The sequence below is a fragment of the Parasteatoda tepidariorum genome, chromosome 4 (assembly GCF_982258835.1).
Source record: "Parasteatoda tepidariorum strain Cologne lab strain chromosome 4, Ptep-v5.0, whole genome shotgun sequence".
NCBI lineage: Eukaryota > Metazoa > Arthropoda > Arachnida > Araneae > Theridiidae > Parasteatoda > Parasteatoda tepidariorum.
In genome coordinates this window covers 95,340,649-95,356,077 of record NC_141758.1, presented here as the reverse complement: position 1 = coordinate 95,356,077, position 15,429 = coordinate 95,340,649, and the positions used below count along the sequence as shown (strand labels likewise).

Here is a 15,429-nt window from a genome sequence, read left to right as displayed (position 1 = left end):
TACAGTAAATAAGCCACCTGGATTTGACTGCATAATTATACTTTTATTTGTTCAAGAATTTAAGTAAAGTCATTCTTTTAGTAATTGGCAACTTACATGATCCCTGAGATCCCAAACAGCCAGCCATTTGACGGTAGACAACTTCCTGTTATCAGGCAGCCGCAAAGTGACATCAGCATTTACGTATCTTTGAAGCCTATTGGTTCTATAAAACATTTCAACAAGTACTTAATAAAATTTGATGGAACATTTGACAGTATAGTGGTACTTATTGATTGATTTATAAGTATATAGAGATCTCCCGTAAGACAAATTATTTGAAGTTATTGACAAAAATCAAGTACTGTTTCAATTTACTGGAAAAATAATTTAGAAATTACAACTTCAAGAAAAATCACAAGTGGTCAAATTAGTTTTGGTTCAGAAACTAAAACTACAGGCTTGGGTGTGACTCGTGATTATTTAATCCCACATACACCTGAAAACAATACCCTATAAAGGATATAAAATATCAAAACTATAGTGCTTAAAGACTTGGCTTCTCCAACGCTTTGCAGTGATTTTATACGACTTACGTAATTAAATCACTGCTCTTCAATACGTTATAGGAGTTCGAAATCTCACAATTTACGATTGACATCAATATATCATAATCTACTATTAATTAGTAATAGTTCAAATTATAGTTCAACTATAAACATATCATAGCTCAACTGTTAACATATCATAGCTCAACTGTTAACATATCATAGCTCAACTGTTAACATATCATAGCTCAACTGTTAACATATCATAGCTCAACTGTTAACATATCATAGCTCAACTGTTAACATATCATAGCTCAACTGTTAACATATCATAGCTCAACTGTTAACATATCATAGCTCAACTGTTAACATATCATAGCTCAACTGTTAACATATCATAGTTCAACTGTTAACATATCATAGTTCAACTGTTAACATATCATAGTTCAACTGTTAACATATCATAGTTCAACTGTTAACATATCATAGTTCAACAATTAACAAATTACAGTTAAAGAACAATCTACAATTAGCCGACCGCGTGTATAGTGTCAAAGAGCTATCATAAATTCAGAAAAATCCCGGGTTTGAATACCGTGGCGGGCATGGATGCAACTTCGCTCTCTCTCTCTCTGTTCTGTCTTTCTTATATTGTCAGGGTTATGTTGATCCACCTGTATGGTGCGCAGAAAAAGTAGAATAACTATACCGTACTTAAAGTACCACGACGGCACGTAGTTGATAAATGTTGTGGTTATTTTTCCAATAAAAAAGTACAAATTTCTGTCTACTATTGAAAAATTATAGTTCAAGTATTAACAAATCATAGTCTACAATATTACAATCAAATACTACAAAATTACAATCTTACAAGTTATATTCTACTATTAACAAATTATTGCCTCTTATTATAAAGTTAACGAATTGCCTAGCGATTTATATTCACGAAACATTTTGGCCATCATAAGGAATCATGTAATCTAATGTCTTGAACTGACGATCACGTTAAGAATTAGCGATGTAACAATACTCGAATGTACTTTGTTAACAGTTACTTTGTGCATATTTTAATTAAAACAAAATTTTTTTTAATTTTACTAATTTTAATTTAATATTTTCATTTGATATTTTTATTTAATTTAATCATTAGCATCTTATCGAGATGTGTTTATATGATAGATAGAAAAGTTGTCGAATAATTCCATGCTCCGAATAATTTAATGTATCAGAAAATAAAGTTTTGGGTGATAAATAACCACAGTTTAAAGGAAGTTCAGAAACATCAATAACTATAAATAACAAGAGAAAGTACAAAATTTCCTAACGAAATTACCATCGTGCAACAAAGCATTGAAAATCTGAGTGGATAAAGAGTTTGAATGAATTAACGCTGTTTTTATGTAGACAAATAAAGAGCATGCGTCATCTTTAATTTACATCTCCAAGGTTACAATTGGCGAAGTAAATATATCTCCAATATTCATTTGAATTCTTCGTGTTGTAGCATTTGCACTCTTCGTGGTGTCTTAATTTGCTATCAAAAGACGGATTCTTAAAGTTTCTTGGTAACTACCTGTTTCCAAATGCACTTGGAACTTTCTTCCACTCCAGAAACACTCAAAGATCAATATCATTAAGTATCTTCAATCATAGAAACCCACAAAATTAAAAAACTTGAAAAAAATTGCTAAAACTCGAATTTCCCTGAGTAACCTTCATTTTTTCAAAAATGTCAAATAGAGCCTTCATGCACTCAATTCTTCAATTATGATAAGAATAAAAACATACTTACTTTCCTTCTTCGTCGGGCACAATAAATCCTATATTACTTGGTCTCACAGTTGCTCCAGCCCAGAAGAATGTATCTGGAAAAAAAATCAATTTCATGAAACACTCGGCGCAGCAATACGGCACAGTAAAAATACGGCACAGCAATAACATTTATAATTCATCACTAAAAAATTTAAGGTCACGAGAGATTAAGACCCGTATTTAGTTTACGGTAAAGTTAACAATGATAGGGATAGACATGAAACCTGTTGGCTGTCAAACAAAACAGTCGAAATTCGAAGCTCGATGCAAAATAACAGTTTTAGATAAAAATTCCACATCACGGGAAATTGAACCCGTATTTAGTTTACTGTAAAGTTAACAATGATAGGGATAAACATGAAACCTGTTGGCTGTCAAACAAAACACTCGAAATACAAAGCTCGATGTAAAATAACAGTTTTAGATAAAAATTCCACATCACGAGAGATTGAACCCGTATTTAGTTTACGGTAAAGCTAACAATGATAGGGATAGACATGAAACCTGTTGGCTGTCAAACAAAACAGTCGAAATACAAAGCTCGATGCAAAATAACAGTTTTAGATAAAAAAATTCCACATCACGGGAAATTGAACCCGTATTTAGTTTACGGTAAAGTTCACAATGATAGGGATAGATATGAAACATGTTGGCTGTCAAACAAAACAGTCGAAATACATAGCTCGATGCAAAATAACAGTTTTAGATAAAAATTCCACATCACGAGAGATTGAACCCGTATTTAGTTTACGGTAAAGTTAACAATGATAGGGATAGATATGAAACCTGATGGCTGTCAAACAAAACAGTCGAAATACAAAGCTCGATGCAAAATAACAGTTTTAGATAAAAATTCCACATTACGAGAGATTGAACCCGTATTTAGTTTACGGTAAAGTTAACAATGATAGGGATAGACATGAAACCTGTTGGCTGTCAAACAAAACACTCGAAATACAAAGCTCGATGCAAAATAACAGTTTTAGATAAAAATTCCACATTACGAGAGATTGAACCCGTATTTAGTTTACGGTAAAGTTAACAATGATAGGGATAGACATGAAACCTGTTGGCTGTCAAACAAAACACTCGAAATACAAAGCTCGATGCAAAATAACAGTTTTAGATAAAAATTCCACATCACGAGAGATTGAACCCGTATTTAGTTTACGGTAAAGTTAACAATGATAGGGATAGACATGAAACCTGTTGGCTGTCAAACAAAACAGTCGAAATACGAAGCTCGATGCAAAATAACAGTTTTAGATAAAAATTCCACATCACGGGAAATTGAACCCACATTTAGTTTACGTTAAAGCTAACAATGATAGGGATAGAAATGAAACCTGTTGGCTGTCAAACAAAACACTCGAAATACATAGCTCAACGCAAATTAAAAGTTTTACATAAAAATTTAGTTGTTTGAGACAAAGATAAGAGCTTTAGAATAAGGGTGAGCATGTCTGAATGCAATCAGTGTTGTTGAAAATTGTTTCAAAACAGTTACGAGCCTCCATTTTTTTTTCCAAAATCCTCAAATCAAATTCAAACGCGAAAATGAGAGAATTTTGTCTTATGTATAAGCAGGATTTTGAATCCAAACATCAAGTAAATATTTAATGTTCTAAACAGCGTGAAAAGTTTTTAAAACTGCCCTAGCCTTTACCTTGTCCTAGTCCATCGTAAAAGAAATTTCTAATGAGAAGCGTGTACTCGTCGACTGCATAGACTTGACCAGAAACTTGATGAGCGTAAGTGTTTAGTTTCCCTAAAGGCAGACCAATGTATGCCTCATCAGCCAACACCAGGACCAATTCTAAAAAAGAGAAATATAAAGTTATAATTCATTAACCAGCTGGATATCCGTTCTTCGTAAGAGGTGAATAAAGTATTAATACTACAAAATCATGCACAAAACTGAAAGACACATACAGACGCTATTAAAAATATATTTTATTTTTATTTTTGTTAATTTTTGTGTTATCAGATACAGCAGCAAATCAAGCTTTTAGAAATTTATTCATTTAAAATAACTATATTCAATATCATTTGCTACTGCTCGAGATGAATTCCTGATAATCAAAAATTACCATAGTTAACAATTTTCTCCTATTCATATCCCTTTCGGTAGGCTGTAAAAATCTATTTCTACAGAGGTATATTAGCACCGATGATAGTACATTTAGTATTTATTAAACACCGAAATAATAGTAGTACCTGTTAATTAAGCTATTAAGCATTATTGGCATCAATAAAAGCAAGACAAAATTTCATGGTTAGATCATTCATATTAAAAAATAAAATATTTATTAAATGCTATGGATTTGATTAAAAAAAAATTAACTACAATAAGTAGGAAGCAGAGCACGAACGGAATGCCGGAGAAAGCTCTCGATAAATGTACCCCCGAGTTCCCTTTTCATTTTTGTGCTATTATATTTTAAAAAACTTTTATCGATCCTTGACGAATCAGCACATATCACAGATCTTCCACAATAGGCAGTTTTCATACTTTTGTTTCACCTGACTTTGTTGTTAAAGAAGAATTATTAGATTTAGTAGCACTTCAATAGTCAACCCGCGGTGTCTATATTAAAAATGCATTAGATTCCATAATGAAAACTTATGTACCTCTTAATAAACTTGTAAGCATTGCAACTGATGGAGCTCCGGAAATAATGGGTAAAAAAAATCGGTCTTATTGGGATTTTAAGAGATGATTCTCAAATTCCACAGTTCATACCGATTTACTGCATAATTCACCGTGAACATTTCGTTACAAAATCTTTAAAATATCCTGGTGTTATGAAAACAGTGTTACACATTGTAAATTACATTCGCACCAATGCAAAAAATCATCAACAATTCAAAAATTTCCTTAAAGAATTAAAGAACTTAAAAATGACATTAATTTCTCTTGCATTGTTAGATGGTTATCTAGCTACAACGTATTAAATTGTTTTGTAGATTTGTTTGATCCGATAACTGCATTTCTAAAAGAAAAGGATATAACCTATTCGGAATTAGGCGATGACGAGTGGTTACGAGACTTATTGTTTTTAACTGATGTCATGGAACATTTACAAACACTTAATTTACAATTGCAGGGGAAAGATAAAATATTTGACCTCTTACAGTGTATGTTTAGTTTTCAAACTAAATTACAACTTTTTTAAAAGAACATTAAAAATAAAACATTGTCATTTTCCTCGAAGTAAAAAAATTTATTCCAATATTAAACAAGAAAAACTCAACGAGTATATAAAAATGGTAGAAGGAATATTGACGGAATTCCAAAATAGATTTCAAGACTTGAAATATTTTAAATCATCTCTTGATTTTTTTCTGAATCCATTTGAAATTAACATAATTCAAGGTGAGTTTTCCATTTCCAATATGATTATGACCCAAAAAGCATCTGGAGAATTAGAATTAATAGAGATGAACGAAGATCAAGCTCTACAATTAAAATATAAGTCGACGTCGATTACTGAATTTTGGAAATTTGTACCAGAATCGAAGTATTCTGAATTAAAAAAGGCTGCTTGTCGAATTATTTCAATATTCGGAACAGCGTACTTATGTGAATCATTTTATTCCACTTTAAAATTCGTGAAATCCAAGCACCGAATCACCGATCAGTATTAACTAACAGCATCTCAAAAATTACTGAGAAGTACTGTCACCAATTATTCACCAAATTTTAAGAAACATCAAGAAAAGTAAAATAAATGTGTTTAATTTTTAATACTATTTAAATTCAATACCCATATTTTGTACTTTTATTTATATGTTTTCAATAAATATAATTTCTGCAAAAAAAAATTTTTTTTCATACCTTTTTTACCTACCTTTTAAATACGTATTTAATTGTGGCTCGTGAAAAATTTCAAAATTTGAAAAATGGCTCGACTATCAAGGAGCTTGGCCATCCCTGGTCTATAATGACTGTTCACCAAATAACGTGCGGGTTTGTTCAGAATTGCAAATTTGTATAAGCTACATACACACATACATATAAGCATTTGGTTTATATAGATTAGTTCCTTACAGCTTGTCCATGTACTGCATTTCTGAAAATTCATAACAAGTTTTTTTTTCGAAGGATTTTTTCTATTTTTTAATTTGCGAATGAAAAAAAATAGCCACAGTCTCAATGTTTCAGTTAAACTCTAAGCAAACATTTAATTGAAAACTGTATCAAACTTGGAAGAATTCACTTTAAAACGAACAGTTTAAATGTTTGAAAAATTATTAAACCTACTAAGATTGGCGACACTTTCCACCTAAACCTCAAAATTGGCGAGATTTCCCAGCTAAGAGGGAAAAATTCCGCAACTAAAAATCTAGTATTAAAGCTATAATTTTAAATTATGCATGTATTACAATCTTGTCGCAAATTTAATTTCTGGGTTTTGGAACAGGCTAATCATTTTATTATTTTAAAAAATATATACATTAAATTTTTTAACAGTCGCCAATTTTCGTAATTTTTTTCTTATCTAATTTTTTTTCCGCAAAATTATTGAGATTAATTAATAATCTTTCATTTTTTGAAAATTTTTGTGACCTGAGATATTGCAGAGTTTAAATAATTTTTTAAATTATTAATGAATTAGATCACAATTGATTTTCATTTTAACAAAACTGTAGCTTTCTTTGAAGTTGATATTTAGCATTGTCTACATAGCATAGAAGCATAAAAATTTAATCTAGCAGTCGAAAGTAATAGTTAGGTTATGTGAGTTAATCATGAATTCCTGACAGCAATTTTTCAGAGAAATAGCACAATATTCGCGAAAAGAAATTATTTGATGTAACGACGACTTTCGAAAAACAAACTTAAAATCCACAAATAACTCATTTTTCACATATATTTTTAAGTTCAGACAATGCAGTGTTCGATTTACTTTGCAAAATTTAAAAATCTTTTTACAAATGCATAATTGCCAGTTTTCTTACATGTAGAAAACAAATCATAGGATAAAATCCCTTGCCGTTGGGCTAACCGTGGGAGGTTTTGTGATTTTCCTCTCTTCCTATCGCAAATGCGGGATAGTTTCATCAAAAAGCCTTCCACGAAACCTAATTAGTCAAATGCTTGAGTCAGAAGTTCCCTTGTCTTCTGGATTGAGTTAAAAAATTGCAAGGCACAAAGATAGCCGTGAACTCAGAATTGGATCAGTTTTCAACGCCGGTTATAAAATGAAATATTATAGCTTATATGAAACCATGGTGCTACAAAAAACTCTCTCTCAAACAATTTAAAAATATGGCTTGTTCTAAAATTGTTCTAAAATTGTAAAATTGTTGTAAAATTGTTGTAAAATTGTTCTAAACTGTTCAATAAGATTATTACCATGAAGTCAGAAATAAAACTCGAAGATGTTATAAGACTTTAGTTTTTTTTACTGTTTCCTTTATCTCATTGAATCCGGGTTTTTCCCCTTTTATTCTATTTAATATTTCTCCTAAAATTTCTCCTAATCTAAAATCTTAACATTTATTATTTCTTGGAAATTAAAGCGAAACAGGTGGAGGAAAAACATATAAGACTGTTTGAAAAAAAAAAAATTTGGCATCTCTTAAGTAACCGGCAAATACAATATTGTATTTAAATTTTGAGTTCGCAAGGCACTATAGTCAACTCTCAAGTCAACAAAAAAAAAAGGGGGGGCATTGCGCAAATATGTTTAATGAAAAGCAGAAAAATATTTTAATAGCTGTGGTTTGGTCTCAATAAGGAAATGCTAAGCTCCGTCCCTCTTCCACGATGAGCATAGCCCGCCATCTTGAGCTTTGAGCTCACTGACGGGCACAGTTTTCAAAGGGATGAAACTAAACATCACTATCTGGACAGTGAAGTGTTTTATGTGTATTTCCACTGATTCAAATAACACTAAAATCAAGTCGATATGACTATAACATATTTATGAAGTATAAAGAGTACCTTTTTTTAAGTCTGATACACCTATCTGGATAAATGAGGTACTTCTTATTTAGTTTTTTCTCTGAATCGAATAAGATTAAAACAAAGTTGATAGAACAACCATTTTAAAAGTTATGATAGTTTCATGAATCAAAATTATGATTTTAGTCCCTAATACGCATAACATCCTAATAAAATTGAAACCATTAGTTAATTAATTTAATTTTAATTTTAATAAATCAAATAAAAAATATACGTTCGAAACTATATCCCATTTGTATAGTTAGTAATGTCAGACGCATAAAAGTACAAATATGGTATTTTTAATTCATTAAACCTTTATAGTTCTTTTAACTTGTAAACGATTTTATTTATTAACTTGTTTTAGCTGTGTTCGAGGCGTGTATAGACGTACGTACAAAACTGTACTTTATATTCATCTAAAAATAAATAACTTTTAAATTATTAGTGCTATTGATTTTGTGTTGGTCTTCTTCTGTTCAGCGTAAGAAACATAGGAAAGAATAACTCACTTGTCAAGGTAAGAGTTTTAGATGCTTAAATAGGTATAAATTAGGCATTTTACTTTTTAGCCTTCATACTTAGTAAATCTTATAACTTCTGTTCTATTAGCCATATCGACTTGATTTTTGATTCAGTGTTAAAAAAAAAATTATTCCATAGGTTATTCCATAGTAAAAATTATTCCATACCTCACTTGTCTAGGTAGTAAAGTTTAAGTATTTTCTCTTCTGACCATATCTCCTGATCAAGCAATTTCAAGATGGCGGCTAAAACTCACCTCGGGGGTGGGGCGAATTTCAGATATTCATACTAGGTCCAAACCACAACTATTTATACGGTTTCCAACTGAACTTGCCGATTAGTGCCTTTTTTTCGAAGAAAAAAAAAGATTCCTTATTTCCCTATTTTCTGTTCCTTATTTCCTTATTTTTGGTTCCTTATTTATAAGAAAAAATTGAAAACTGGAAGCAAAAATAACCGAAACAAGGGAGAAATTATTTCATAATAAGTACATTATTTACTCTAGTAATCTAAATTTAGATTAAGAATTTTTCTTTTGTGACATTTTAAAACAAAAATGATAGTTAACAGAAAACACATTATATTTATGTATTAACATAAACGTAGCATGAAAATGTTTGCATTAAAAAAAAGACACTATAATCACTGTAATCACTGTAAAGTGATTACATTATTTCCTATTCTGATGCAAAATTAAAAAATAAATATAAAACAAAGAAAATGAAGGAAAATAAGAACATTTTAGCAAATAATTTAAGTTAAAAACAAAGAATTCAAATAAATTCTTATAAAAATAAGTAAATTCTTTTGCAAAAGAATCATTGCATTTTATTGTATTTATTTTAAAAAAAACTTTTAAAAATGAATAAAAATTAAATTTTAGTAAAATGAATGTAAATAAATTTTAAGAAAACGAATATAAGTTCATTTTATAAAACGAATAAAAATAAATTTTAAGGAAACTTACTGGTGTATAAATTTTAAGAAAATTGAAACGCATGTAAATTTTAAGAGAGATGAATAAGTACGTTTTCAAAAAAATCTTTATGTAGAATACAAGTATATATTAAGAAGAAAAATATGAAAAATGCAAGTAAATTTTAAGACAATAAAGAATGTAAGTCAATTTTTAGGAAATGAAGATAATTATATGCATTTCCCTAGGAAAATAATAAGATGAATATTTTAGAAAAATACAGAAGACTTCAAATAAATTTTAAGAAAAAAAATATTAAATTTTAAAAAATTGCCTGCATAAGCAAATTTTTAAAAAATCAAGACTGAGTAATTCATTAGAATCAAAAGTAAGAAGGAAAAAAAGTAAGTTATTAAACGAGGATAAATTCGACTTAACCAATTCACTCTATAAAGAATGAGTAAATTCATTTAAAGAATAGATCTTTTTAAATAGCAAGCAGAAGTTAACGTTTCAGTCTTAACTGTAATTTTCGTCACGTATAAAAGGAATGTAGGTCAAGTGATTGTGTTTTTGTCTTCCACCATTTAAATATCTTTCTCGCTCGAGCGATTATCAATGGCTCGGCGACCTCGACCAAGACCAGATCGAACTATAAATGTATAACAAACTATGTTCAATAAAAATACTAAAGATTTAAATAACAAACAAATCGGAACATTTAATACCGCTCAAGTCCTTGATAAAAACAAGGTATATTTGAACTTTTTAAGGTTGTAATAAATGAATTAAAAGTCATTTATAAGAAATAGTTTGATAATTATAAGGAAATAAATTCATTGCTAACAAATGGGGGAAAAAAGAAATTTTAAATTTAATTTCTGAATAAAATTTCGGAATAAAATTTCTAATTAAAATTTCTAAATAAAACTTCGGAATAAAATTTCGGAACTAAGTTTCGGAACTAAGTTTCGGAACTAAATTTCGGAATTAAATTTCGGAATTAAATTTCGGAATTTATGGAGAATGTATGTAAATTTTAAAAGAAATGGAAATAAATAATTTTTTTAAAAAAAATAGAATGTTAATAATTAAAAAGAATTTACTACGATCGAGACTAGATCATACAACTGCAACAAGCTATTTTCAATCAGAATAATAGAAGTTTAATATCATGAAAATTTCAAGACTTAACACGTTGAATGCCACGCTAATTTTACATGGCTTGCCCGTCTGGCCAAAATTATTTTCTCAGTATGCGTTGCATATTTTGATGAAATATTATTTACAACAAAACAGTTAATTTTTGTAATCATTCGTGACGCATTTAATTCACTGAGGTCACCGGTGACCCCCATGGTATTCAACGTGTTAAGTTGTTGTTGTTGTTAATTTACGTCGCACTAGAGCTGCACAATGGGCTATTGGCGACGGTCTGGGAAACATCCCGGAGGATTCAACGTGTTAAGGTTACATGTTATATATGTATATATAAATAAAACTATTTTTGTGTGCTCTATATTGCATTAATTTCTTCAAACCATTTTAGTAACGATAATAATGTAAAAAAATTGTGAGCATTAAAAATTTACTCGAATTATGTATTTCTAATAATTTTGGCTTCGTCTGATACACCAAAAAATATTTAATAAGCAAAAACAAAAAAATAAATCGTCCATTTTGTTTATAATTTAATTTAGAGATAATTTTAAATAAAATCGAGGACGGATTAGTTGAATGTAGAGCGTATAGCATAAAATGCTGAAAATGGTACTACCACAAATTTTCACTTATTCAGTGAAACCAAGAGAGTATTATAAACTAACTAACACTAATATTAAATCCGCAATATAATTTAATGATTGATAAATTACTTAGAGTCAATCGGAGCTTATGGGAGACATTTTAAATACTATTAAAACTGGAATATGTTTATCAAAATAAAAGGGCTAATATAACACACATTTTATAATTTTGTATAATTTTATTTTTAGAGAATTCTATATATTTTATTCCTAAATGTATTGGCAAGACAAAGACAAGGATATAGTATTATTTATAATTTTTATTTAGCATTCAGTTTTACGGCAACATTTTGAATATTGCAGCAAAATTCTCTGCTCCAAAAGTGTTTCGATAGATAAAGTAAATGCAATTTTTTGATGAAAGAAGTTGAGGAAAAATGTTCGGACAAGCCATATTTTATTTGATAGTAAAATTTTAAAATTGGTAAAGGCACATTTGTACAAAAAAGTATTATTATTTTTTGATTTTATTTATTTATTTTTTTTGCATACTTTCTTTTCCACATTTAAATGCAGTTAGTAAAATATTTTGTAAGATGCAGCAAATTAGTATTTCATAAAATACGCAAAATTTAAAAGATAAAGTTACCATATTTCTTTTGAAATGAAAGATAGTGTAATATTTGCGCTAATTTCGGTTGGGTTGGGAAAGCTAGTACATTTCGTGCGAATCAATAAAACCTAAAAATTACATAATTAAAGATGTATTCATTATTATGATGATATTACATGTATGGATACTATCAACAACTATCATCACTGACAAAGTAAGCAAAACATTACTTTTCATTTTGTGAAAGGTCAACTGGAATTGGATTCAAAGTTATATTTTAATTGTACCAAAGCCAGATGCGGCTATACTGAGGCAAAATTAAACAGCATTACGCCCTTATGATAAAGAACGATGTCACGGTGAACGGAGTATGTGTATGGAATTTGTTATATTTATATGAATTATAATTTGGTATATATTTACATATTTGTATGAATATCTATATGAATTTAATGATTTGTATGTCTTATATCTTAAAATACTTCATATAATATATTATATGAGGCATTTTAAGAAATCTTCATCAAAAATAAAATTAAAATTTAAAAACTACGTTCTTCAATTTAACTAAGAGGTCTAAGGTTTTTGACAGATCTAAAGTGAAAACGTCGAAACTTTCGAAAGACACGAGTGGATTTTTAACGCCTTTCATTTTAAGTTATGTCAAAGTTTTCCGAATTTTTATTTTATTTTATCTTTTCTTTTGGCTCGTTAGTTCATGTCCAAAAACAGTCAAAAATTCAATTTGCGATCAATTTTGTCAGCACCCTTTTAACATTTACTACATATCTGCTTATTCTGAATTTTTCACAAACCATTTTCCTCATTGGTAGTTAAATAACAGTTTTAAAGACAATTATAACTCAACTTTTTTTAATGAAAAGTTCACTCACTTTAAAAGAGCTTTTCCAGCAATAAAACTTTCTATGAAAATTTAAGTTATGTGTACGTCGAGGTGGAAAGTAAAATTTTAAGTCAAGTTTATTTTATTAAAAATCACATATTAAAGCATTAACTTCTCTTATACTGGAAAAAATCAGCTGCAAAAATCGGAAAATTAGCATCAGGTGCAGAGCCCTAGTTAAAATTCCAATTGGCACTCTAGCTAATCGGAAAATGGTCAAAAGTTTGACTGGTGATAAGCAGTTTGCCAACCAGCACACCGATCCGAAGTTAGAGCGCAAGTGAATAGAGAAGATGTTTCAAAAATGATCCATGATAAATTATATAAATAGATTGATGATAAATTAACTTTAGCGATAAATTTTTTTTGTAGTTATCAGGAAATTAGCGAATTGTCCTCAGGCATTGAATTACCTTGGATTTTTAAAAACTCTAGTTATTTGGAAAGTAATTGGAGTTTTGATTGACAAATTCTCTTTGTTTGTAAGCCAGAAAACAAAGGAAACTTGCATTCTCTTTAAGCAGTCAGTTGCCGTTAATATTTGAGTGCTCTAACTAGTCAGGAAATCTCCAAAATTTGATTTCAAGAGACCACATTCAGAGATATGAAATAAATTTAATAAAAGTATAGTTAAATTAGGTTTTTTTTTTTTTTGCATTCTTCAAAAATTAGTTCAAAGGTTAAAATTTAGGAAATAAAATAGAAGTAAAGCCCTCAACTCTAAATTGCGTCAGTTTAATAGCATAATCAAAATTCAAACAGTTGAACATGAAGCTATCACCTTATGAAATTAAATTTTTAAAAAACGATAGACAATATTTTTTTCAATTATCAGTGGTTAGCTTTTAAAAGTTTTTCACTGGTTTTAAGGTAAAGTTATAATTGATAGATTGACTGCCGTAGTATAAGTAAAATAGTTTTTTTTACACAAACCTAAATTTAGCCACAATTCTGCCTAATCAAGAAAAGTTTAAAACCGAAATTTAACTTACAATTTTATATAATAAGTATTTATTGGAGAATCAGTAAATTGTCTAATTTCAAGTTTTTATTCTTCAAGAAAATTGTACAGTGTTTATTAAAATAAAAATTTGGAAAAACCTAAAAACATTAAACCTACACATTTCCAATCCTATTTTATTAGAATGTTGTTGCATATTACAAAAATCACTAAAAGTTTTTTTTTTACGATAAAAAAAAACTACATAGTGTTGATTGAAATTTCCAATATAAACAAGGGGGGGGGGGAAACTAGATTAAACTATATTTTATTTAAAGAAAAAAAAAAAAAGAAAAACGACAAAAAGCAAACCAAACGATTTTAGCTATAAAAAGCTGCATTATAAGAGATAAAAAGCTTGGTTTAAAAAACGACTAAGAACAGATTTCCATACTAAATTTAAATATTTTTTTTTTAAAAAAATACCACTTCTATGTTTTTATTAATTTAATTATAGCTATTAAAGCAAAACAAGATAGTTTTAAATGTCAAGACTATGACATCATTTCTGAGCTAATGAGTCTATTATTCCAAGTAATAATAAAACCAAACGATATTAAGATATTCTTATTGAAATAAAAGCTTTCGAATTCAATAATAAATATGAGATCTCTTACCTGATATAAGGTAAATAACGTAGATACACCATCCTGTAAACTGTAGGCTGCTAAACATTCTGTGTCTTCAGCTGACCATAACGAAAAACTGAAGGAACTTGATGGCGTGTAGGCTTCACGACGAAGTGCGAAAAGAGTAAGAAACCGGTCCGGAACTGGGTCGACATTAACCTCGGCTCAGATGGGTTCAAAAGCCGTTACCGACCACACGTCACAAGCATGCTACGCCCCACTGATACAATTCGTGAGAAGAAAGAGTGAAAATTATACCGCAATAAAGAAAAAAGAAATCTCAAGCCTGATTTTAAATATGCATAATAATATTGAGTACGATGAAAAAAAGAATGCAACGGTAATTAGTAACGTGTCTTGTTTCTTATTTTCAGATGATGTTCAAAAAGTTGAACATCTATATTCAAAGAAAAAACAAAATAATAAAAAATTAAAAGAGAAAAACAATAAATAAAAGTTCTGTACTGTAACATTTTCGGAAAATACGTCAAAGTTTTAAATTTAAAGACACTCATGAAACTTGCTGCAAAATAAATTTCGGTCGAATAAAATAAAATTTGTCATGGCATTCTCATCAAAACATCAGAATTTTCTTTGAAAGAATTGGAAAGTTAAAATTTGTGTCGGCACGTGTTTAAAAAAAATGTTAAAAGAAAATGCTATATTTTTTTTTAAAAGAATCGGAAATTTTTTAACTATTTAAATATTTAAGAAAATGTTTCAAAAAAAAAAAAAAAAAAACTTGCGATTTTTTATAAGAAATACTTATGTTGAAAATTCATCTAAAAACTAAAATTAATTCAATACA

The 15,429-nt window shown here is 29.0% G+C and overlaps 1 protein-coding gene across 1 annotated transcript in view; it reads right to left on the bottom strand.

Moving 5' to 3' along the window:
• Positions 1-14,939, bottom strand: part of knk (cytochrome and DOMON domain-containing protein knickkopf) — a 42,070-nt gene extending 27,131 nt beyond the window's left edge. Inside the window, exons 1-4 of the mRNA XM_043044260.3 lie at positions 14,610-14,939; positions 4,006-4,155; positions 2,320-2,392; positions 97-205 (exon numbers count right to left, since the gene is read on the bottom strand). Of these exons, the coding sequence (XP_042900194.2) occupies positions 97-205; positions 2,320-2,392; positions 4,006-4,155; positions 14,610-14,667 (390 nt within the window). The 5' untranslated portion in view covers positions 14,668-14,939. The remainder of the gene's footprint in view (positions 1-96; positions 206-2,319; positions 2,393-4,005; positions 4,156-14,609) is intronic.
• Between the last annotated feature and the right edge of the window lie 490 nt (positions 14,940-15,429).